The sequence below is a fragment of the Thunnus thynnus genome, chromosome 22, assembly GCF_963924715.1.
Source record: "Thunnus thynnus chromosome 22, fThuThy2.1, whole genome shotgun sequence".
NCBI lineage: Eukaryota > Metazoa > Chordata > Actinopteri > Scombriformes > Scombridae > Thunnus > Thunnus thynnus.
In genome coordinates, this window is record NC_089538.1 from 953775 (window position 1) to 979970 (window position 26196).

Here is a 26196-nt window from a genome sequence, read left to right on the forward strand (position 1 = left end):
AGAAAGAATGTTGTAAGTAAAGCTGTCAGTTTATGATAAACAGGCATAATATTTTAAAATAAAATTGGAATTTTATGAGAAACGACATATAATTAATATAAAAGTAAAGTTGTATTTATGTGATAAATATTATGAGTGAAGTTTTATAATTTTATTCTTGCAATCTACAGTTTCTTCTTTCCTCGACAGTTGCCTAACACTAGTGACTGATACTCCTCACAGTTTTATGAAGAAAAAATAGCACCATAGGTCAAAGACAATGAAATGTCAATGACCTGAAATGATTCTGATGATAATCACTGAAATGCAAGAATCTAACTCTACCAATCTACTACACAAATAATCCTCCCCACCTGTGGTCTCATGCGTGGGTTCCAGCGAGCGTAGTAGCTGCTCCACAGCTCCAGATGTCTGGAAGACACCAGCGGATACAGAACATGGTGCTCGTAGTCCACATAGAAGGGGTTGGTGAAGTCCTCGGGTTGGCTGGTAGGGGACAATGTCGAACAGTCAGAAAGAGTCACTCATGGACTGATTGATCAATGAGACAGATAGCTCACCTGTTAATGTAGGACCACAGGGACACAGTGCTGGTCTGAACGTCCTGCAGAGCAAACAGGAAGACTTTAAAACTGACACAACTCATCAGACACACGACCCTGTTACCTGAGGAGTGGTACGCACCTTGGCTGCCCGTTCCTGTTCGCTGTTATAGAGGAATGTACCAAACAGACAGCTGTACAGGTGGTCCAGCACTGTGATGAGGAACAGCTCGTTGAACTCAAAGGCTGCTGGGAACTGCAGTCAGAACAACATGTGTGATTAGTGGAGAGTGGCAGCTTCTACACGTCTACTATTATTAGTTCTTCAGATTTTGATTTGATCACAACAGCGGAAGGATCCTGACCTGACGAGTCATCTGCCAGACGCAGTCCATGAACTGGATGAAGAGAGGCGAGCGCTCTGAGTTGGCATGGTTCTCATCACCGTGACCCACGCGCTACAACACAGAAAACACCTTTACACCATGTGTTTACACTGTAGGTGTGCAGCGGTCTGTCAGTCAGCACAGACAAAGACAAGTAGAGATATGCAATGTGTTTTGAGCACAGTGTGTACAGATCTACATGTTACATTACAGCCACTCTCAGCTGCTTCTCTTAATAACTTTTATTTGTAAGTAAGGAGTCTCTCTAGAGCTTTTAGAAGCCTTTTTTTTACCATGATTGTTAATTAGTTGCACATATTCTCTACTGGTTCCTTACAGCAGCAAATTTGTGTCCAAAACTAATCCACTCCTTCTCCACCAGAACCTGCAAACACACACACACACAGTACATTATTATGTTGTATAGATGAAGACCAAAGTATATAACTAATGTTGTGATGTAGTGAGTGACCTGGAATCCTTTGCGAGTGCGGTAGTAGCTGTCCAGCATCAGCATGGCCAGAGAGGTGAGCTGTGCCGTTCGGTCCCAGCCGTCACTGCAGTGAACCACCACCGACGTCTTCCCCGACTCCAGTTTATCAGCTATCTTAGCTGCTCCTGCTAGTAACAACTACACACAACAGAGACACGTCACATAACAAGACTATTATTCTTTATTGTGTGTTTTCATGTGTGAGGCTCACCCGTATGTACTCCAGCCAGTGCGTCTGGTCAATATTAGAGTGCCAGTGGACTTCATCTATGGTAGGATAAACCATGTCCTTCATCTTCCTCAGAGACTCCCTCATCACATGGATGTTGGGGATATCCAGGAAGTTCAGCTCCACGCTGGGATAGAAACTCTCACTTTCAAACCCTCCGTCCTTTGCCTGTATGAGGTGGATTGAAGAGAGGCAACAAAATCAGATTGAAGGTGGAATATCAGGGTGTGCAGACGGGAAGAGAAGTGTAGAGTGTAGAGTACCTTGTTGGTGACTGCTACGCTACTCTGCCGTGCGTCAAAGATGGTGAGCTTATGAGACTGGGCGTTGGCGTCCATGATGATTTGGAGAAAGCGTTCATCCTCTTTACAGCGACGGTCTGAAGGGCCGACTAACGGCTGGCTGCAGCGTACGATGGTGGCCTGAGTTTCTGGGTGGATCCAGGATAAGACCTGCAGGGTGAGCAACACTAGTTCAGGATCAGGAGGACTGCCATTGTTGTCAATCCTACAAAAGTCGTCCTGCTGCCTGAAATTAGGGCTGCTTGTAAACGCCAATGATTTCATGGGATTTGTTGATAATAAGAAAACTATAGAATAACACCAGACATGTAGTATATACAATATACACTGTAAAATGTGTTTTGGTGAGAAAAATGTAAGCTAAGCTAACTGTATTCATTCAAGGTTGGAATTGTTTTGTCAACTGCTGGTTCTAAGGTCCAGAATGATGTGTCAGTCTCAGCTTCAGACATGTGTGTGATTCTTCAGACTGACCGGTATGCGGTGCCTGGCTCTGAACACGGCCACTCGTTTGATGTCTTCGTCTGTGATGTTGGTGGGGATGACCAGGATGGAGGGATAAGTGTCACACAGCTCATAGGTGCTATTTATCTTACTGATGGTCCAGCTCTCATTAGGGAGACCCTGACAAACAAACCACCAACCACAAGAACAAAAAAAAACATATTTAGTATGATTAAACGATTGCTGCGGTATGTGTAAGATAAAAACACTCACTGTGTATGTCTTTTTAAAAATGTGTTTCATTGTATTTCTAACCAGCCAGTAGAAGGAACATGACATGATGGTAAACACAGGCCAATACAGTTGATACAGTTCCATCATAATACCATGTAATACAGCTACTTATAGTTCTAGGAGGATTGTTTTGTTTTCTCAGCTGTGAGTGTGATATGAATCTTAAAGCAGCCTGGCATCTCTTCACTGATTCTGTCACTGCTACTGTCAGTGTGCAGTCACCTGACGTCTGTACTCTGCCATTGGGTCGTACACCTTCCAGCCGTCCACAGGAAACTGCTCCTTGTACTGGTAGGCAAACAGAGGCTGCCAGAGGACGTCACAGGACAGTTATTACAAGTATGTTCACATCCAGTCACCAGAGGAAACTGATTAAAAATCATAATTTCTCAATCTGAATGAATTTAAGAGTTTAAAAATGATACTGAAATCAACTAAAATACAAAATAAAACTGAAACAAACTAAAGGAAAAATGAATATTCTGTTCAGCAAATCATCATCTTCATGGATGCCAGTTGACTGGATTGGATTTTGGATTTTGTCAAATTTCCATGTCCATCACATGTCCTACAATAACACTACTGGCACTTCTCAATTTGTTGTGCTTGTGCTTGCGTCGATTAAGTTAATGACTGAAAAAAGATATTTACAACAAGACAATTCAGGAGAAAAATATGAAAATGTTCTCGCATGAGGTCCAATGTGTGTTGCATGATGGCTTTGCAGCACAAGATACACAATATAAAGAAGACATTTGAATGAAACTGACCAGGTTGTGGGAGAGAGGGAAGGCATGTTTGGTTAGCACCTCCACTATATCCGGATGACTCTCCTCTGTCTTATAGGCAAACCTCGGACTCCTCATGTCCTGATGCAGGGAGGAGATCACAGATTGGCAGATACTATATCAGTTATTGGAAATTCAAATTTGTAATAATCTACATACATGTACAGTATGCTAAGAGATATTTGGTGTGTGTGGTACCTTGCAGACTAGCTCCAATCCTTTGTTGTTCTCTCCTTGGTTGGGGACGCTGATGGTCTCCAGTCGGCTGATGACTCCCAGGTTCACGTCAAGAATGAATGGAGAGTCCTGGATGTACACAGACTGAAATGAACACAGCTGCAAGGACACACACTGAGGAGAAGTAAGATGTGTGATTGTGAATTAAAGGTGAAAAGCTTCCACGTTAATAACAACATTAAATGAGATGTGCAATACCCTCTCCACGCTGGTGAAGTAGAGCTTGTAGTCTGTGATGGTCAGAGTCCCGTTAACCAGACCACTGAATGGACAGATGTACATCACATCCTTTACTGCACGTCACACACACACACACACACACACACACACACACACACAGGATAAGGTTTAGAATAGTTAGTGTGACATTTTAAATAAAATGTCAAGTTTTAATAATTGATATTGTGAGCTGCTTAATAAGCGTGATAAATATGGACTGAGAAGAGAAGATGGACTTACCTGTAGCCTTGATGCTTTCTCCTGGTAGCAGAGGAACCTGGTTCTGGAACACTTTGACTTGCGCCCCGTATCTCAGAGCTGGAAGGTTCTACACAGAATACAGACCAGTCAGTCAAGCAGCTAGGCCCAAATACCCCTCACTGCCAGCTGGAAGTCAGGCTCCAGGAAAAAAAAAGTTAATAAACAGTCTCTCAGCAATTACAAAACAGCAATAATCTCTGAGATGCTGATGGCTATAGCCAGTAGATTTGAAACTTAATGTGTTTGCTAAAAATGTCTTATGTTGCTCATAATTAGTTATTTAGATTAACATGAATTAAACACTTTATACTCAGCAACTTAGTTTGATTGAGAATATATAAAATGGTAACTAAAGCTAGCCAGCAGCTAAGCTAGCTTGTCCTACTTAGCTACAATAGATGTATGTGGGTTTTTGTTTCTTTTATTTAAATAAAAACAGATTTTGGATTTGGCCAACAAAAAGTCTGAAATCATTTCAAAGCTATGATGGTGATACCACAGGGGGCGAATACAGTGAGGCTATTTAGAAATTGTACCTCTGGTGTGGTAATCTAGACCTTTATTTTGAAGGCAACTGTGACGTCCGGTCTTTTTCCCTCAATGGTTCTCGCTAACTTAACTCAGTTTTACCACAGCATAAAACATGCCAGCGTCAGTTCTGCTGGGACTCTGTACAGCAATCCAACAGTAAACCGGCGTCAAGATAGCTTTTATACTTACTGTTATAGTTAGCTAAATAGCTAGCTAGTTAGTTTATCTGCTGGCTAGCTTAACTGTTGGTGAGCTTTAGTTAACATTTTAAGTTGCTGACTGAGTAAATATTGTTTAAATAAATGATGTTAATCTAAATAACTGATGACAGCAGCATTAGACCAGTAAACACATTACAAGCACAAGTAAACACAAGTTGCAAATCTGCTGAGAGCACTGCTGGTATTTCATTGCTGAGAGACTATTTATAGACTGTGTGGGTGAAGGACATGTGGCCCCTCCCGACCTCCAGCCTGCAGTGAGGAGCTTCACCACTGACACCTAACACACTGTTAGTCATGTTGTCTCTGTAGGTCAGCAGCTGCTGCAAACTTAGTTGACAAAGACTGTTAAAACTTGTAGATGAGTTAGCCGGGGGTTGCTAATTGACTCAGTGACATGTTATCTGATGATTTCATAGCTAGCAAACAAACTGACATCTTCACACAAAAATTGACTGATGAAATGAAATGCCAGTAAAAAACAGAAAATGTCTCAGTGCCTTTTCAGGTCTGAGGACGAAGGAAATTTTGATGTTACTGAGACTTCAACTGACTATTTTCATTATCAATTAATCTCTCCGTTATGTTTCTGATTTGATCAGAAAGTAGGGAAAATCAGGGCCCGAGGTGATGTGTTCAAATGTTTTGTCCAACAAACAGTCCAAAACTTGAAGATATTCAGTTGACTATAATAAACAGAGAAAAGCAGCAAATGCTCACACTGGAGAAGCTGCACCCAGTCATTCATTTTTATTGATTTATCTATTATTTCATATTTTCAGTAATGATCAAAATCATTCTTGATTTTGTTTTCTGATCAGTTGTTTGATGAACTGATCGTTAAACCACCTGAAACGCAGCCAAAGGCAGTGGCAGAGCTTCAGAGGTCTACTTCATTTAGCTGAGTTGTGGATGTTTCATTGAAATCTTAGTTTCCTTCCTACCTTCTTTCTTTGGGGACGCTAGCACTAAAACAAGAAGAAAGCTGGGACAGGAGAGGAGAGGAGAGGGAAGACGAGGACGAGCTGGATGAGGCGTGCAGTCCAGGACAGGAGTGAGGAGGAAGTAAATGGGAGAAAGGACAGACAAAAAGAGACTTGCCAAAGCATTGGAAGGATGCTCAGAATCACTTTCTCCATGGTAACAAAGCCCTTCATCCTGTGAATCCTGTTGCAGGGGTGAGCCAGCATGGAGAAAGTGAGAGAAAAGAGAAAAACAGAGAGAGAGAGAGAGAGAGAGAGAAAATGAATAGATATCTTTCAGCGTGCCGTCAGATGATCAGTGGCTCAGTGGCTGCTGTGCTGACGTTTCAGACAGGTTCAGTCAACCCACATACAGTCTATGGACAAAGGAGAAACTCTTCTTTTTGAATCAATACAGCTGTGAACACAGGTCATGTAACAACTTACACTTTATAGGTGTAACTGCAGCCCAAAGCCTGTTTTTATCCTTCTAGGCATGCCTACAGGATGTGTAGACACTGACAGAGAACTGAAGCTTCTGCTGATGTACACAGTGTAGTGTCAGTCAGTCCACCACTGTTATTATCACTGTCATAACTGCATTAGTGCAGCCATACCAACATATGCACTGCTTCTGCAGAATACCTGAAGCTAAGGAGACGTGGGCTTGTTAGTACAGTAGGGGGCAGTCTTCCCTCTCGTCCTAATAAAATCCCAACCTCCCACTGCAGTGACGGAGACACTGTGCTGCAGGAGACGCTGTCCTTTGGATGAGACATTACATTGAGGTCCTGACTCACTGTGGTCGTTAAAGATCCCATGGCTCTTATTGCAAAAGATAAGTCCCGCCACAGTCCCGATGTGGAAAAGACACTTTGTAATGTGTCTTTTAAACTGCGTCTCTCTCTCTGTCTCCACGTGTCTCTTCCTGTTTCAAAGCCGCAGATTTTAAACCTGCTTTTCTCAGATGTTAGATTTCAGTCTGCAGTGATAAATCAGGTGATATGTGTATGAATTTCCATTTATCTGTCTCATCTTCACAGGCGTTCTCTTAACCAGAACACCTTAAAATGCATATCGCATGAGCTAAAACTCAGTACGGTCCTTTAATAAATAACAAGAAACGCAATTCAACTGGTAAGTGTCTAAAAAGGGGCCTCACATCCTTAGTAAATATGACCCTTAGTCTTGTTCAAATGTCTCTAATAAATATAAGATATTATAAAAATGGCATATGGGTACGTTTTAATTATAGGGCAGATGTCTTACTCAGAGAATGTAGGGGTAAAGAACAAAGAAAAATCATGAAAAAAAGGTAGAGAGAAAGAAAAAAAGAAGCAGTGAGGTAGAAGGAGCAGAGATGAATAAGTGCGCTCTGTCTGCAGGTCTGTTGGAGGAAGTATTGCCGGTTTGTGCATGAAGCAACCTTCAAACATCACTGACTGATCAAACCTGTCTGCATTCACTCTCACACACCTGCTCACTTCACATAAAATAGCCTGTGTACACTCTTACCCTCTGATTCAGCCTCTTGGACACCTGGGAGGTTAAACACACCGAGTACACAGGACATAAACACACAAACACACACATACAGAACACATGACCATGTCAAAGAGGATATTGTAACCATTGTTGTATTTGGTGACAGGTGGTTGATGCAAACAGATGCAAACGCACAAGACAAGCGACAGCAATAACAGAAGAGCACTGCAACTCCCGATATCAAGCAAACCTGCTACAATATGATACATACACTCAATTCCACTCACCTCCATTGTACAGTATTCAGGTGAACTAACCCTTTAACCATGGAACTAGGATTTACTATCTACATTCCAAGGTTTCCTGTGGCGTAAATAAAGAGGGCCTCTACTCCATGCACTCAGAACAATCTGATCTGACACCAACAAATCACTGTTGACAACTAAACGTTGTTTATGATGTGATGAAGCTATGGTTAAGGTCTGGTCAGGTTTGGGCCCAAAAAACATTTGGTTAGATTGATGGTTGGAGACAGGAAGTGAATAGCAATCTTGTGTGTTAAAGTCTGATGTTTTGTTGATCCATGCATCCAAACTGACCTCCTCCTCACGTGGATTTGATGTCTCTATAGTAACATCATCTGGTTTCCTGCTTTGCTCCCGTCATGCTTACTACAGCCACTAGAGGGCCTCTGTCACTTGAACGCAAACAGTTGTCGTTTTGGTCATTGTTCTTGGCAGCCTCACTTTGCAGTCGTTTATCAAAACAGCACATCGCATCGGAGAAGTGGATCAGATACTTAGTGTAAAATATGTAAGATAATCTGTCTAATAAACATCCACATGCTTAGCTTTTAAAAATGAGGTTCAACACATGAGAGAAATCAATAATTATCAGAAGAACATGTGCCTTGGTTGAGGACAGCTGTGGCTGTAGGAAGCAATGCGCTGACAGGCCGAGGCAGAGAAAAAACTGTACAGCAGCTCAACAATAGCTGAACTTAACAATGACAACAGCTGTGACACACACACACCGAAACACACACAAAGCTATGCCCACACACACACATATGTGCCAATCCTACCAGAAATTCTGGTCTTCTCCCAGCCTATCAGTCACAAAACACAAGCTGATGAGAAATATTGTCAGGAATGTGATTGTGTTTGTGTGTGTGTGCATGTGTGTGTGCGTGTGTGTGTGTTAGCTACCTTGTTGTCCCTGTTCACAATGTCAGGTGTGACTGATCCTGAGATCTGACTGGAGATGGTGGCTGCTATCAGCTGTTTACACCACTCTACATGAGAACCTGATGGACTGAAGAGAAAGAGAGAAAATATTTACTTAAACTATCACAAGATCATTTCTTTCTATCACTATTCAGGTATCGTCTTGACACTTTGTGCATAGATGTTTCATGTTAAAAGCCTTTTAGCAGCATAAGGAGCACAATCTTAAATATTTCCTGGCTTTTAATGTGAAACATCGGCAGAAAGTATTGAGTTTCATTAACAGTAACTTAATGATTGAAAAAAAACAGCAAAGTAAAAGTAGAAGGAATATTTAATAAAAAACAGTATTTCTGTGTGGAGAAAGTGTGTCAAAAGATATATTTTGGGTAGGGTGTAGGGCTGGGCCATATCTCAAATTAATTCGATTAATTTAAATTTTTGTTTTTGCACATGTGTAAAATGTCTGAATCATGAAATCCAGTTAAAATGCACAAAAAGATACACATACCATTTAATGAAAAGATTTTATGTTTACATAGTGCATATTATTAAATAAATCTACATTTCATCAAATTATAACAGAACGAACGGGGGGCCCACAACTCATTGTTGCCCGGGCCCAGGTGATGTATTGATCCGGTCCTGCTTCCAGTTGTGAGATGATGATTTTCCAGATGTTAACGCTAGTTAACGACTTCTACCTTCAGGAAACTGATTTGCCGGACATTGTATTCGTTAAAGAGGCCAAATTAATGAAAAAATATGAAGTTAACATGACAGTTGGCGGACAGATCAGATGTCACTGATCTGCGTAACCTTACATTAGCGATAGCGTCGCCTACATAAACGTTACAGCGTTCTCTACGCAGTACTTTAAACTAGGCCTGTTTCACTGAGCTACCACAAGCTATTAGCCGTCTGTTAGCCTACTTGGTACTTCCGTCTAAATATATGCACGATTGTCTTATCCTTATCCTCGTATAATATGGTGAATTACGTAGTCTGTACACACCGTTAGCTACTATATGATAGCACAGCTAAAAACGGATGTGAGACGATTATCCTAAACTCCAGTCAAAAATCTTGTAATATGTTTTAGGCTTTGCTTATTGGGAAATACTCTTCAGCCAGTTTTTAAAAGCAGATTTTTCGTTAAATAAGCGCAGCTTTATGTGTCATATCTATGCCGAATTTAAGACATTATCCTCTTGATTCAGAAAACATTTTGTGTAATGTTTCAGGGGGAGTGAAATATAGTGGGAAAGCAAGACAACTGTAAATGGAAAGTTCGGCGTCGAAGTTTGGCTTACTCTCCTATTAATACCGAGCCTCCTCACCTGTCCTGGGTTTCACCGGCGGCTGGCCCGCAGGTCGGCGAGCCCCAGGGCTTTCTGTTCGGCCCTGCTCCGTCCGCCGCCCCGGCGGCTCCGGCCTGTTTCTCCATCTGTCAGAGGACTGTTTACTGTCTGGGTCACTGGGGGCGGACGGTTTCCTCTGCGATTAAGATGCGGATGAAATGAAACCTGTGTCCGCCCTCCGCGCGCGTGTCTGTTTGTCCTGTCGGGGCTCGAGATTGTCAATTAGTAAAATTTGTTTTGTATTTAAAGGCTCTGCCGCTGAGTCTGTGGGTTTCCTCTTATTTCAAAATGTGTGTTTCTTCCTGACTGCCTCTCGCCTGCATCTCTTCCCGCTCTGTAGCTCCGCCTATTGAAGAGATGCGGGGAGAGATGCGGGACGGAGGCAACACGGTGTTGAAGGCCGTTAGAGCAAATATACTCTCAGAAATTTCGTGTTTACACTGCATTAAAATGCATGTTAACACGTGCAGTCTAGTCGTGTTAACACGCTTTATTTTTATTTGTTAACACAACAAAAATCGACACGTTACCGTGCAGTTTCTGGTTGTAGCCAATGAGGGACCTTGAATCAAGGCAGTCATGCGTGTACTTGAGGAGGGTTTGCGTCAATGATGCTCAACAAAAACGCAAGGGAGTATGTTGTACATGAATTACTGATGTGCAGAAATTATAGACCTGAGCGTCTATGCACGTGTTACGCACGTCCCTCCAACAGGCAGCAATAGTAATAACTCCATTAAATTAAACTCTGGCACAACTCCACGATTTGACATAAAACGGGGAATCAGACAAGGTTGCCCTATTTCTCCTTCCCTCTTCCTCCTTGTCGCCCAGCCCAATCATACTAAAACAAGCAATTTGAAAGGTATTACTACAGCAGAGCAACAAATTGTCATCAGCCAGCTAGCAGATGACACCACTCTTTCTTTTTTTAAAGACTCTGTTCAGATACCCTGTGCTCTAGATATAACTGATGTATTCTCTAAGGCCTCTGGACTATACCTGAATGTAAACAAATGTGAATTATTGGCAGTGAAAGACTCTGTCGCTCAATGTCAAACATTCCTGTCAAAGATACAGCGACATACTTTGGGGTCTCTGTCAATAAAAATCAACAAAACTCGAAGTACTTTAAATTTTAGCCCAATCATAGAAAAGGAAACCAGTGGCTTCTAAGCGATCTGTCTTTGAAAGGCAGAGCTTTAATAATAAAAGCAGAGGGTATTTCTAGGCTTACCTATGCTGCTCTCTCATTACATATTGATAATAAAACAATCAAAGACATAGACCAGCTACTTTTCAAATTTTTATGGAAAAATAAAACGCATCACCATTCATGTGTATTTGGCTTTCAATTTCAGATTGCAGAATGTTCATTCTGTGGATAGGAAGAATGTCACTGGATATCTAAAATGCTGCTTCTGACTAGGAAGAACTGAATTACAGATATCTGTAATACATATACAGTCCAGCTATTAAAGTTAAAACAGCCACTTATACTTCTAAGGATTTTTAGATATCTTAAATTTATTTTTGGCTAGTACAATCAAAATTGTAGATATCTTAAAATACAATTTCTACTAGTAAGAATGTTATTGTGGATATCTTTAATTACCATTCTGACCAATGAGAATACAGTTTTGATTAGGAGAAATGCTATTATGGATATCTAAAATATAATTGTGGATAATCAATGAAACCTTTTTGTTAAAGGTCCTATCTACCCTTCAACAGATGTCCACAACACATTTGTGGATATCCGCCATTACTTTGTTATTTGTCATAATTCTAATTGTAGATATCTGAAATTGCATTTTCACTAGCCATAATACAAATTGTGGATATCTGTAATGACATTTTTACTAGACTACACAATGTATTTTGGATATTCAAAATTACATTATGGATATCTGGAATGTTTTTTTAATTTTGGATATCTGATATTAAAATTATGACTACCAAGAATCGGATTGTAAGTATCTGAAATGGGAGTTTTTCCTAGAAAGAATTGTATTGCAGATACCCAGAATGTTCTTTCTGGATATCAAAAATGTAACTGTGGATATCTGAAGTTAAAAGCCCAGTACACATGAATGGCAAAAGTCCTGATATCCTGATATCTGAAATGTTCATGATAATCTCGTAGGAATTGAATTACAGATATCTGCAATATATATTCAGTCTGGCTATTAAATGTTAAAATGGCTTGCCACAGGATTCAGTATCTTGCCCAAGGACACTTCGACATGCAGGCAGGAGGAGTTGGGAATCGAACCACTAACCTTCTGATGACCAAGGCTGAAATCTTCAGTCAGACACTGGGGGGGACGGTGGGTATGGTGGGGGAGAGGGGGTGAACTGACCCTTTAAAGGACCAGTGTCTATGATTTAAGGCAAGGCAAGGCAAGTTTATTTGTATAGCACATTTCAACAATTCAAAGCGCTTTACATAAAACATAAAGGCAGACAGAATGTAAAAGCAACATAAGTGTTAAATTGGAAATAAAAATAAGCTAAAATAGAATAAGACTGATAAACAGGAGAATAAAAGTTATAGTGCAGTGTAAGATATTAATCAAAAGCTTCAAGTTTGGTTTAATGAAAGGGAGCGGCAAACAAATAAGTCTTACTGTCTTAATGTTGCTGTTGAACTTTAGGTCTGAGTCCATGACTACACCAAGATTTATGGCTTGGTTTGTGGTTTTTAACATTATTGATTGAAGCTGAGCGCTGACTTTTAATCGCATTATTGTTGGTTTTGGCGATGATGTCAAAGAAGAAGGACTGCGTTGCATTTCTCCAGTTCCAAATTAAAAATGCAAGGTCTCTCTTTATAAATGTCATAATGAGCCTTAGATTTGTTTTTCACCACCTGCGTTCAGCTTTCCAACACTCCCTTTTTTCTATTCTGACCAGCGTGGCATTTGTCCATAGAGATCTTTTCTTACCAGAAACTTCACCTTAGTGGGTGCAATGGCATCAATAACATTTGTAATTTTAGAACTGAAATGATATGAAATGATATAAATATGAAATTATAACTGAGACCCAAGAGGGGGTGGGTGTGGAAGAGAAAGCCTGAATAGATGTATCACTGGTGTTTTCAACGATATACTGTTTTTTGATTACCTCTGTTTGAACATTTGTATGCACGGAGATAGTGCTCTCAAAGAAAACACAGGAATGATCAGAGAGAGCAACATCAGCAATGGAGGGAATCATTCAACAAAATGGAAACTCCACCTCACTCATAAAACATAAGTTGGGAGGGGTTGACTCGATAAGAACAGCTGCACTGTTATCTTGGTCTCACCAAATCTCACTCAAAAACATAAAATTGAGATTGTGCTTGACAATTAAATCATCTGACCTTTAGATCTGACCTTTAATAAAGATAAATTTAGTGTGTTAAAAGCATCATCTGCCCATTTTTTCGGGACAGGCTGTGGCTGACAAGGAATGGATGCTAAATTTGATACATTTGCAGAACCTGTTAGATGTTTCCTGTTCCTTAGCAGATTCTTTTTATATTACCTATCAAGTCGGGAACTGAGCAAGCTATCGGCACACCGGGTCTGGCTTTTCCGGGGAAAAGTCATGAGCGCCATCATCCTTGCAGCCTGGACCCAGCACATATCAGTTAGAGCTTGCTGTATTTTGTACACAAATAACTCGATGTGGCTGAGCAGACAGAAGATGATTCTGTTGCCGTTATGGAAGGAGGGGTGGGGCCGGGCACTGTAACTGTGACAAATGTGGCAAAACTGGCTGAGGACTTAAAGCCAGTGTTGGAGGTGGGGAACAAAATGGGAGTAGGGCCCAGTAGTAACCAGCTCTGTCATCTGGTCAGTGAACTCTAAGAGGGGGGAGGAGGGAACAAAGTGTGACTGGAGAGGAGGGTGACCTGGATAGGGTTTGGGGGGAAGGTGAAGAAGGTCTGATGTCTTTCATGATTAAAGGTCTGCTCAGGCAGGGCTGAGGCGGCTCTCCTTCAAGGTTTCTGCTGTATTGCATTATGTCTTCCTCCTGTTTTGATTTCTCTTGTCTCTTGCCCTTGGCAGAGTGAACAGGTGACCCCCCCCTGTCCCACATGGTGTTTACGTGCCTGAGCTACAGCTGCCCCTTTTACTCACTTCCTCACAGAGCATGACGGATGTGAAAGTAGATGTGAAACTACATTCTCCTAAAATAAAATGATATGTCCAGACTGTGTATAAATCTAAGTCACACGTAATTTAAGTGTATTTCAAATGGATGTAGGTTGTGCTGTAACACATTTTATATCAGCTATGACTCAGAATTGAGAGACTGGATGAGATGATTTGCCCTTTGACTCTATTGATAATGTGACATCCTCAGTGTGGTGGTGATTCTAATAGGAACTGAAATGAGTTGAGGAACCTGAAATACACTACATGACCAAAAGTATATGGACACATGAACATTTGATTCTAAAACCATGTTCATGAATCTGCTGCTATAACAGCCTCCACTCTTCTGCTTTTAGGCTTTCTAACAGATGTTGGAACCTGGCTGCAGTGATTTGCTCTGATTCAGCTACAAGAACATTAGTTATATATGTAAAATGGTTAAAATCTGCTCTACTGTCTCTTTAAAACTAGAAATTAGCAGTAAACATAATTTTAGAGTTGGAGAGAATAACCTACAGAATTAGAAATGAAGAATCTTAAGTATTGCAAATGCATTGTGTGGATATTATCCAGCATCCTTAGTCATGCCATGATGTGTTGATGCAAGAAGAAAGGACCACCTCTAAAACCACAAATAATTAAATAAACAACACAGAGCCAGAGTCAGAAATCCTTAAATTAATTTAATCAGTATTATTTACATAACAAAAGCCATCCAACAAAACTGTGGAGAGGATATAACATGATTAAAAGAAATACATTTGAAATGTATTATGATTTCACCTTTTGGCTAATTCCCCTTCTACATGCCAAACAGATCCTGACACACATTTCACATGTATTCATAAAAAAGCAGGCTATATTATGACACGAATCCCCCTGAAACTACAAATCCCTACATTAATGAAAGAGAGTCAAATTGAAATGAAGGACAGAGTACTTCTCAGATTCATCACCACAGAGCCAGCGAGTGAATCTACCAGAATTCACTAGAGTGAATCTAGAAAGTTAAAGATCCACCAAGAACTGAGATCTCAGAGTAAGATGTTAAGGTTTGTGACAAGTGAACAGTATCCAGAAGCTTATGTCTTTTCATCCTGGGGTTAGTGATAGAATACAAACCAAAAAAAAAAAAATGCCCTCAAAAATAAAACAAAAAGATTTTAACCAATGGAGCAGAAATCCACAATTTATACCAACAATTTCTGAACCAACATTACTTTCCTTTTTATAAAACTGTAAGATTTTACACTACATAAAATAATTGTATTTTACAGCAATAGAACTTTAGACAGTAAAATAGGTTTTGATTGAGGTAATTACATCATGGTGCTTGTACAAAGTAAAAAATAAAAAAAATAGATTTTCATCTGTTTTTCCCTAAAAACACAACCATGCGACCAACTCACACGCCTTATGATGCTGTCACTCATTTCCTGTTGCTGCTGTTATACCCGCAAACCTCCTTATTGAGATCAAACCTCTCATCAACGATGTCAACGAAATCAGACATAAAAGTATCTATTTTGGTAGGACGTGTGTAAATCCACCACTCTGTGATCAACACTGGAACCAGGTCGCACCCTCTAATCCACACACTCTGATCCTCCAAAGACAAAGAAGAGTCATGTTTGAGATCTGACATATTTGCAGTTGATCTTGACCCTCTGTTGTAGGTAAACCCCCAGATTTTTTTTTTTTTTATAGTGGCCCCTAGTGATGGGGCAAACAAAACTTTGACGACATCTACTGTGGGATTCCTTGGTATTGCAATTATATGGAAGTGTTCAATCTAAGGTAAGACTGTGTGTCAGTATAAACATGGTATCACTGTTCATCATCATTAAAATTTTATTTGTAACAAGGCCTCATTTTAGCGTGTTGAAACTAGACATTACAACATTTTGTCGCAATATTTACGATTTAACAAGTCGATACTGTGTGGAGTTATCTGCTTTGAGTGGCCCTTTAACCACAAATGTTTTCCCAACTTACTGTAAAAGTTTTCAGACTGACTGAGAACTGTGCTGAGTTTCAAAGAATCAATGAGCATGAGGAAAATTCGCAAGTGATTCAGGGACCTTCAAAGGGAGCGGACAACATACCTGGACAGTTTAAAGGTATGATCACACTGAAATTTACTCTCATTCATTTTAATGACAAAGTTGACAAAGTCAAGACATTCATTTCCTGTCGAGAATTGATTGAGTTCAAATTGGTTTGACATGCGAAATAGCAAGGCTTTCCAATATCCAGCCATTTTAATAGAGGGGGATGGACTGACCTGTCCAATCATGAAATACTGATTGGTTGTGTCCTTGTTTAAATAACCACATGACAAACAGCAGAAGTAGAACTGCTACCTGACCAGAACCCAACAGGCCCAACAAAATATCGGGTTTGGGGTCGGGTTCACACCATGTAAGTGCGTAAAGCTTTGGGCTTGGATTGGGTTTGATTATTTTCAAATGCAATTTACTAAGAAATTTCCATACGTATCATGTTTAGCAAGTAGCAGTGGATAATGGAAGGACAAAACATTGCCAATGATAAAGACAGAAACAGCCAGAACAGCATAGTTAAAATCTATTCAAAGATAACTGGAGTGAAACAAAGAGATTCATTTTATATTAATTTTGAAACCAACAAATCATCCAGACATAAATAAAGCTAATTTGGCAGTACCTGTCAGGTTTAGTTGGGTAGAATCAGGTCAAGGACAGGGGTTGGGTTCTGACAGCCGGTAATGTTTTGGATCTGGTCCAGGTTAACGAATCGATTACAGATTTGCTATGCTGTGAGACTAATGCATCCGTAATAGAATTTCTGATCTGTTTCGAATGTTTTATTGGTTAACTTTTCATTTGTGGCCACTCTTGCCAGTTTAAATAATATTTTGTTTGTTATATCAGCTGAAGTAAGTAACGAGCCAAAAGGCAATATAAAACTGGGCTCTCTGGAGTCTGCACTCCACTCAAAGATCATTTGTTAAGAGAGAGAGAAAAAAACAACAGTCTCTAGGCTACACCTGACATTTCAATACATCAAACACATATTAAGGAAGAAAAAAAAGTTAAGTTGTTACAAAGTTCCCCCATTCCCCCTCTTAAATTTAGAATTAAAAATTTCCCAATTAGATTTTGTTCATCCAACTCTAATTATTGTCTGGTCCATTAAGTTTTGTAAACAATTTTGTATGCCTTGCCTTGCTATGCTATATCTCTCATTCTCATTGTATATTTTACAACAAATTATTTATCAAAGACATTTTTTAGATATATTTTTTGCGGGAACTGCAATTTTTTGTGTGATTTCCTTCAGATGATAATGATTTGATCACATATCAAGTCTTGTCATGAATTGTGAATGTAATGATGTCAGCATGATGCACTAATTTGGTGTCTATTTATGCCTTGCCCTTTCTCATGTTGGCCATTTGCCTGATGAAGACCCAGTAGGCTTGAATCGTCGCCTTTTTTAGTCCAAAAAAATGTCATATGTCTTCATCTCTTTGTCAGGTTGTAGCTACAGACTGTGAACATTAATTAGACTGACGCTAAGATCTGTAGTGTTTCTGCCTTCTTTGGCAAAAACAATATCATGTGATTCTTGAAGTTTTAGTTATTCATTTTAAATACTTAACTGTTGAGAGCTGAACCCATACAGATTTGATTAGTGGATTTGATACAAGACTCTAATCCAATAAAATACTATCAAACCCCAAACCTGTATTCAACACGTGAAAAGATACCTTGGTAAACTGCCCCATCTTCCATTCTACTGCCCACTTCCTCCCACTTCAAACTGTCACACACCCAATAAACAACAACATGGCAACCTCCCAAATCAGAGCACACAAGGTGTTCTTCCTTTGGAGCCCTGAACCACAAAACGGTCAATCTCAAACATGACCCAGGACAGCTTAGAGTACATCTCTTTGAAGAGGTGAAGGTGATTCTTAGAAGAATCAAGGCACAAATCTGGACATGACCTGACACACTTTGAAAAAGTACTTATTACACCTCATTCACAATTGAAACTGTACAAACATCATCTCCATGTATCATTGCTTCCAAATTTGTGAGAACCCTATGAGTTGAATACACTGTGTGAAGGAAAATGTGTTGCGAGTTTGAGCTGGCAAATTCAAATTCCTCTTTGACCACAAAGGCAATTTATTGAGGGATTTGATGATGCTATAGAGCAGCGAAGTGGGAGAAGATATTTTGGGTACCCAGGGTTCCAGAAGTAAAAGTCCTGTTCATTTTCTCATAGACAATGTTAGTTGACTGGTTGGAGCACCTCAATGCTTGGATGGGCATGAAACCCTCTTGGTTGAATCATCAATACAATACAATACAATAAACAATATGAATGAGTTTGAAGATAAATGTGAGGGGTCACCAGAAGATTAATGGGATAAGAAGAGAAAAAATATTACTGTTACAAATAATTACAGTAGGTTTGTACGGGGTTAGGACTGACTTATCTAGCCTTCTTCTTGTGAAATATTGTATACTTTACACTAAAAATTCGTCAAGTAAAACAATCTAAGACGGAATTCTGCCCAACTGTCCACAGTAATGTCTTAACCTGTGATGAGGGGACACATGCAGACATTTCTTATTTTGAAGTGGTCACAAGCCAAAAAAGTAGGGAGCCACTGACATATAGTATTGTGTTACATTAATGTGAATCATTCAGGACACTCAGGTTTTCATGTTGTAAAGTTAAGCCACTTACACTTACATTACAAGAAATATTTCAGCTAGTCATTTCAAGTGAGGAAAAATACTTTTGGAACCAGCAGCTCCTCCCTCTTTACTACTTTATCAAGCACAATAACAAATCAAATCCAGTCTCAAAGAGTCATCGCAGAGTCCAAATGAACTTCAGAAAATTTCGACTGGTATCCATCAGTCCACAAACAATAGAAACTCTATCAAAATTAGCCTTTAAAAAGGAAAAAAGATTCTGGAGTATTGTAACACAATATTCATTTGTGAAGGAGGTGTTAATAAAATATAACAAATAAAGTGTCAGACATACGCGATCTACAGTGGTGGTCCATGTAGACGTTCAGGTGTATCTACCCTGTATTAGTTTGAACAGAATATTCTGTTCCATATTGGATATGGAGCCGCAGCACAGCACTGTTGCAGTGTTAAAGGTAGACTGCTACCATGACCAGGTCTGGAGCTCCTTTTACAAGTTTTCTTTTTTTTTTAAATTCTAGTTTTTCAGTGATGGACGCCACACCTGGTATGGCCAAGGTAACAAATCAATAAGGGGTGTCTCTCTGACAGATCAGACTGGACATTTCTCATTAGACTGACTGAACAAATGGGGTGATGGTGGCAGAGAACTTAAACTCAAGACTGATTGTAATAAACAGTCCTGTCAACACCTTGACAGACTGCATGATACAGTACATACATTTGTAATAGACATTTTACCAACATGCTGGCCATTATTTTTTTGTTTGACTTTGTGCAAATATTTTTCAAACTAACCAGAATGGGAGCTCTTAGCAGCAAAATCCTCTCATCAAGCTATTTCTCAAAATCCTAATGGCATTGTCATCATAGAGAAATATTTGTGTCCCTGTTTCAGACATTCCTTTTTGATCCACACTGTTGTCCATGTGAAGTCCTGAGTTTGACTCTGTACACTGCTCTGTAGACATCAGCTCCATGACAGCACCAAAACCCAAAGAGACAACTAATAAATCATGTGCTTTTTGGACAGGTCGATTTTCATGTGTTGATATCAGGGAATTTTATGGAAGCCCATTGAGCCATTTTGTTTTGTTTTTAGGTCACATTCATTACATAAAAATTATGAGATATAGGTCATAATTTAAAGGCAGTGAGCCTAAATTATAAGAAGTCAAAATCTTGGTTTACCAAGTCAAAATTATGAGGTAGTACTATCGCATAAGTTTGAGATAAAAACTACACAAATTAAAAGTACTATCTCCAAAAAAGTAAAATGCGCCATCTTAGGGGGTCAAAATTTTCATAATAATTTGACTTACTGTTTGACTTAAAATGTCATAATTTTGTCCTAGAATCTCATAATTGAAGTACCAAAAAAATTTATGTTCATGTCATTCCTAACATTTAATCTTTTTTTTTTCTTTTCCTGGCAGAAAAAGTACTTCCATAGAATTTCCTATGTGGAAATGACAATGTATTTGTCAACAGTTGCTTTCCATATGAAGTAAAAGGTAATTCCCTGATTTTTACACCCAGGTTTTGAAAATTTCCCCGTCATTCCTATCAGTTGTGATGACATATCATCGATTTAAATGCTGAGGTCTGGGGACAAAACCAATCTGTTACACAGCTTTATATTGGGGCCCAATATGACATGAGCAGTCAAACAACCAGACAAGTTGGAAACAAGTTCCACCAATTATCTAAACCAGTCAGATAACTGGCAAATGTAAATGGAAGACAGACAAAAAACACTACATTCAAAATTTTCCATTTGATGTAAAAACTGTCCCACAGGTGAAATGTGAAAAAACAACATAAAAAAGCCAATAAGCCCTGTCCAAAAGGCACATGTGTTTTGACATCACAAATGTGTTTCCACATGGGACTTTTCAGTAAGGGTGGATGAAATATCTGATTTACAAAAAGTGTATTTAGGGGGAGTGAGAGCTAATTGGTTTATTTCTGCTCACTGTCCCTAAAACCATCTGCTGGTTAGAAACATCTTGGCATGGTAAGGCTTTCATGGACCTGGACTGGCTTCTCCATGCAGGGTCTGTATTTCGTGAGAACATAAAAGTAAAAGTGGTGATCCAGGATCAGAGGCCAGCACCACTTCATTTCCCTATACTATCTTGAGCACCTGAAATTTAGATCAAACCGTATCAAAGCTGCATTCAGTAAGTAAATTACTGATTAATTCTAACCAAACTCTACTTATTAGCTAGAATTGCATTTGCTATCAGTGCTGTAGCTTACGAAGTGCTGGGAAATACTGCTTAGATGAGCATAGCTAATAGCAGTGGGAAAACATACTTAACAGAGACAGCTCTAGCTTTCATCCTCAAGTGATAAGCAACAAATTCCACATCAATCCATCCAAATCTGACACACCTGATATATACATTTAGCTGGAGTTGAACAGGGACATGCACTGTAGAGGGTCCTCAGCCTCCAACTGTGCTGCGTGAACTCTGCAGCAGTTCTGATCAATGCCTTGTGGGACAGGGCAACACTCAGCAGCAGTGCAGCAAGTAGGAAGAAGTGTGAAAAGTGTTGAGAGTTGTTCATATTGATTAGCATTACACTTTGTTCACACAGGACACCAACGGTTGTGTAGTGGGACTTTGGCACAGACTGGACTGACAAAGATAGATTCTTTGCGTCATCTAGCGGTGCTCTGACATCAAAATGTGAAATCTGCTGTGTTTTAAACAACAATCTTTTTGTGGATTTGGAGACATTATTAGCTGTTGGGAAATTTATTGTCTCCATAAAGATTTTTCTCTGCCATTGTCTTGACTCATGACTTGGCATATTTCAGCCAAACCTTAGTTCTCCAAATTTTAACATCTATTCTTATGTAGTTTAACAAAATAATCTTAACTACACAGGGTCTTTATTAGAGGATGGAGTTTGCTCAAGTCTGCGGTTGAAAGCTCCAGAAAGCCACTGAAAAAGCTAGTAAGTTTCCAAAGTCAAGAATGGCTTAAGCTAATTTGTGACAAATTAGTGACTGATTCAATATTCAGAATGCTACTGATCTTTAAAAGCTTTTAAACCTGTTATTTAACCTTGAAAAAAATATTAAAGGGCATTAAGGGACACACTAAGGACATTTTGGGAGAAGTATGACCGAGGTTTAGATAAGGACATCAACATCAGTTTCATCTGCAGAGATAGGTCCAGCCCAGCATAGGTTAGCACAAAGAGTGCTGTGAGTCAAAAGTCATCTAACAACTGTTCATTAACTGTTAACTGTACAGCAAAGACTCAATGTGCCTTGTGTTTGAAAATGGAGGAGTCACTGATTCTAGCGCTTTCTCATCACTCCATTTTTTTTTTTTTTTTTTACAATAACTGCTCTGCCCGATGTATCCTGACAATTTACACTGTGATATCACATACTGTTTTAGTGATGAGTGCAGGTAAATTTTATTGGAGTGAGGACAAGTCTGACCAAGCAACCTGGGTTTTAAGCTGCCAGTATGCTTCTTCAGAAGTACTGTGGGGGGCTCCTACCATTTCTGTAACTGTGCGGAACTGATGATCCAACGTTCACACCCACTTCAAGCCTTGATTGGCCAGCGGTGCGGAGTTAAAAAAAGAACTTGTCTCTCTGGATCCCTTTTTTCATTGTTGACACAATTATTTCAGTCACTTTTTATGTGAACAACTGAGTGCAACACTAAGACTGTCTTCCAGGAGAGACTATCTGGACATATACACTGTTACTTAAACAATATCATGTCTCCCACCTCTCTATGATGGCCGACTTTCACTCCACTTTTGAGTGTAGCTGTTTGGAACACTTTTGATCCCATGTTGTACAAACTAGTTCTGATCGAGCATAACCTGACCCTTATTGTCATAATTCACTGTATTTTGCTACTCTACAGCATCATGCTGACATCATCCTTCAGGGCAAGCAGCACTAACCTTATAAAGCTTTCCAAAAAAAAATAATTGTTTGCCTCTGAGTCTGACTGAACATAGGCACAGAAACTAGCCCCCTGGATGATCTACTGTAGCTAACTGCATAGGGATCTACTTCCTTTTGATAGAGCTAAGCTAACCCTTCCCCCATTGTAGAAGGTCGGCTAAAGCTAGCAAAGGCTAACTACACCCTGGACATCTCTTTGAACTGGAAGCACAGAGATGAAATTAGCATCAGTCAAAATGTTGTACTGTTCTTTTAATGGACAACAACTATACATTTGACAAAATAATTGTAAATAAACTAACATTATCTGGAGCTTTCAACTATGAGACCTTGAGTTACAATTATTTTGTCAAACTACTATTCCCAATGTGAAGAATAACCTTTCTCAGCGGCACAAGGGTTATCACTGAATCTATAGTATATGTTCTGTATGTGCTTCTGTGGTGATCTGATTGAAAAATAACCACCAAAAGTGTGTTTTCCTGCTGTATTCCTGTAAAATCACTGTGAACCGATACACATCCGCTGTGTGTCCTGTGTGTTCAAGCCCTTGGACTAAAAGCCACTAAATGTCTTTTAAGGCTTCACTGTATGATGAGTGTGTATATAGAAAAGTCTTGTGACAAGGCTGTACTGTGACATATTGCATAATCACCATCATCACCACTATGGTGTTAGGAGTTAACCATCAAATCTAACTCTTATTAGAATTATTTGTTATCCACAGTTAGGACTGCACAATACTAATTAATTCCCTGCGTGTGAGACTGACAGAAATCAGAGTGTTGAGGACATAAGTGCAAGTCAACAAGTATATCTGAGACTGTGTATGTGTATGTGTGTGTGTGTGTGTGTGTGTGTGTGTGTGTGTATGTATCACCAGCCCTCAGAAGGGAGTTTGTAGGTGTGTGTATTGCTGTGATGGTGTGGGAGAGGTGGAGGAGGAGGTGTTGGGGGTGGAACTGTTAGCCAGACGGGAGGAAGGGGCGGAGTCAGACAGCTGCAGCTCCTCCAGCTTCTTCAAGTATTCGTCTCTGAGGGCCAACAGCTCCTTGTAGCGCTGCTCCACTGGACTCTGCTGCTGGAACACACAACACACACACAAGCACATGTTAGCAAACGTACAGTTCAAATGCTTTACTACCATTATCCCCAATAGTGGCACTTAGGCATGAAGAAAAAGAGGTTAGTCTGAATGTTGTGGCAACTGGATCCAATTTCGTTTTCATGCTCACATTTGATTCAAATTCAGATGGTTTAAAAGACACCCCCATTAGAAAAGTTGTTTGTCAGTTTGAATGAGACTTTGTATAATATATATAGTATTTATATATTCTTTTATATAGTATTTGGTATATTTTCATTTACTAAGATGTTTTGCAAAAGACATAATTGATCGGAAAATTATATTATTACAACTATTAGGGCCTCTCGAGGGAAAAAAACATCTGAGATCACAGTGTCCATATACATTTACTGTTTGCTGCCATGTTGCACCGTCATATTTTTACAGTAGTCCAGAACGGACAAATCAAACACTGGCTTTAGAGAGGGCCTTTCACATTTTTCGCAAGTTTCGTGGCCACCATAGGGAGGGGTATTCATTTGATTGCAATCTGCAACCTCATTAGTAGATGCCACTAAATCCTACAGACTGCACCTTTAATTTCACAAAGATTGGGCAAGTACTGCCATATGAATGAAAACAGGTAAGAAGCCCCAATAAAGAGCATTACACAGTATGTATGAAATATGTGTCAAATAACTAAAAACCAACTGACACACAATGAATGAATGGTCTGGTGGCCCCGGGCAGCGATCCAGGCTGAGTCACAGTACATTACAAGAAACACAAAGGCAGACCTACCTGCTGTCGTATGCGTGGGTTCCAGCGGATATAGTATGTTACCCAGAGCTCTAGGTGGCGCATGCTGGCGACAGGGTAGAGAACCCTGCCGGACTCCGGGGTGTAGAAAGGGTTTAAATAAATGTCCATCTTACTGTTGACCAAAGACCACAGAGACACCGTCTTCATCCTCACCTCCTGCATGATAGACAGTGTGAATAATAGAGAATCAAAGTGGTGTAAGTGTGCACAAAAGAAAGGTAGGGTAGCACAGAGGAAACAGTGTTTCTTACGTGCTGGTCTCTTGCACTCTCACAGTTGTAGAGGAAAGTCCCGAAGCGACAGCTGTAGAGATGATCCAGGATTGTCAGCAGGAGGCGCTCATTAAACTCAAAGGCTGTGGGGAACTGAAAGGAGAGGAGGGGAGGGAGTTCATTAGTTACTGTGTTTACACTCTGATCTCATTTGTTAAATTAAATTGAAAAGTATATTTTATCACATAACCAAGGTGGAGTAGTCATAGAGATACACTGACAGTTTTTGTTATGGCACCAAATCATTGTAGCCTCACCCTAAATACACAGCTGAGTTTCAAAACGTCAACAATGAGCATGAAGGACATGTGGATATGGGGAATATCAGGGACTGAAACATTTATATGTTTGTCACACATGACTTGAACAAATCAAACTTGTATTTCTAGCTCAAGCAAAAATGTGCCAAGTATGTGGGGAATCCTGCTCAGGTAATCTCTTTTTTACAGCTACTGAGTGACAAATGATGCAAATGCCTCTGAGGTTATGTTCCCGCATCAGTACAGCTGGATGATTCAGATGTGTTCAACATACCTGTTTAGTCATCTGCCATACACAGTCAATGAACTGAACAAAGATGGGTGATCTGTCCTGATCTGCGTGGTTCTTGTCACCGTGACCTATCCTCTGTACACACAGGCACACACACACACATCAAATGAGGTGCCATTTCTTGTGAAAATAACAAAGAGAATCATTTTTACATTGCTTTATAATATCTGACAGTATTGAATATGGATTAATATAAAAACAAACTGAATTAGATGACGCTACAGACAAGATTAACCAAAATGTTACTTACTGAGGCAAACTTGTGCCCAAAGCTGATCCATTCCTTCTCAATTAGCACCTAAAATGACACAAAAAGTGAGATCATCACATTTGGCTTATTGTAATCTTTTAATATTTTGTCCACCAATTTCACTAAAACTTTATTCTAAAATCCAGATGACCTAGATGTAATTTGGCTGCAATTGTGTTGCATGGTTCGGCTTTAACGACCCAACAACCTTTTATCTGTGGTGTGGATGAGCAGGTTCCTAACATAATGTGTCACATAACTGACCTGGAATCCTCTGAGAGTGCGGTAGTGACTGTCCAGCATCAGCATGGCCAGAGAGGTGAGCTGAGCAGTTCTGTCCCAGCCGTCACTGCAGTGAACCACCACTGAATTTCCACTGGAAACCTTGTCTGCTACCTGGATGGCTCCTGACAACACCAGCTACACACACACACACACACA

The 26196-nt window shown here is 39.8% G+C and overlaps 2 protein-coding genes across 9 annotated transcripts in view; both read right to left on the reverse strand.

Moving 5' to 3' along the window:
- Nucleotides 1-10321, reverse strand: part of mtmr1a (myotubularin related protein 1a) — a 12971-nt gene extending 2650 nt beyond the window's left edge. Inside the window, exons 1-18 of one of the 6 annotated variants that reach the window (XM_067580022.1) lie at nt 9961-10321; nt 8603-8708; nt 8479-8502; nt 6049-6114; nt 4175-4262; nt 3914-4008; nt 3677-3784; nt 3461-3559; nt 2913-2996; nt 2427-2576; nt 1914-2102; nt 1633-1818; nt 1401-1559; nt 1266-1313; nt 908-1000; nt 685-798; nt 561-604; nt 354-486 (exon numbers count right to left, since the gene is read on the reverse strand). In XM_067580022.1, the coding sequence (XP_067436123.1) occupies nt 354-486; nt 561-604; nt 685-798; nt 908-1000; nt 1266-1313; nt 1401-1559; nt 1633-1818; nt 1914-2102; nt 2427-2576; nt 2913-2996; nt 3461-3559; nt 3677-3784; nt 3914-4008; nt 4175-4262; nt 6049-6114; nt 8479-8502; nt 8603-8708; nt 9961-10067 (1893 nt within the window). In that variant the 5' untranslated portion in view covers nt 10068-10321. Of the gene's footprint in view, nt 1-353; nt 487-560; nt 605-684; nt 799-907; nt 1001-1265; nt 1314-1400; nt 1560-1632; nt 1819-1913; nt 2103-2426; nt 2577-2912; nt 2997-3460; nt 3560-3676; nt 3785-3913; nt 4009-4174; nt 4263-6048; nt 6115-7424; nt 7449-8478; nt 8503-8602; nt 8709-9960 lie in introns of all 6 variants that reach the window. The other 5 variants (XM_067580025.1, XM_067580024.1, XM_067580026.1 and 2 more) reach the window with 5 other exon arrangements.
- Nucleotides 10322-14795: 4474 nt separating this feature from the next.
- mtm1 (myotubularin 1) overlaps nt 14796-26196 on the reverse strand; it is a 34232-nt gene continuing 22831 nt past the window's right edge. The window contains exons 11-17 of one of the 3 annotated variants that reach the window (XR_010925566.1): nt 26020-26175; nt 25756-25803; nt 25488-25580; nt 24933-25046; nt 24661-24837; nt 17145-23874; nt 14796-17095 (exon numbers count right to left, since the gene is read on the reverse strand). Coding sequence is in view for 2 of the 3 variants with exons in the window: in XM_067580762.1 (XP_067436863.1) it covers nt 23680-23874; nt 24661-24837; nt 24933-25046; nt 25488-25580; nt 25756-25803; nt 26020-26175 (783 nt within the window). In the remaining variant the exon portion in view is untranslated. Of the gene's footprint in view, nt 23875-24660; nt 24838-24932; nt 25047-25487; nt 25581-25755; nt 25804-26019; nt 26176-26196 lie in introns of all 3 variants that reach the window. The other 2 variants (XM_067580763.1, XM_067580762.1) reach the window with 2 other exon arrangements.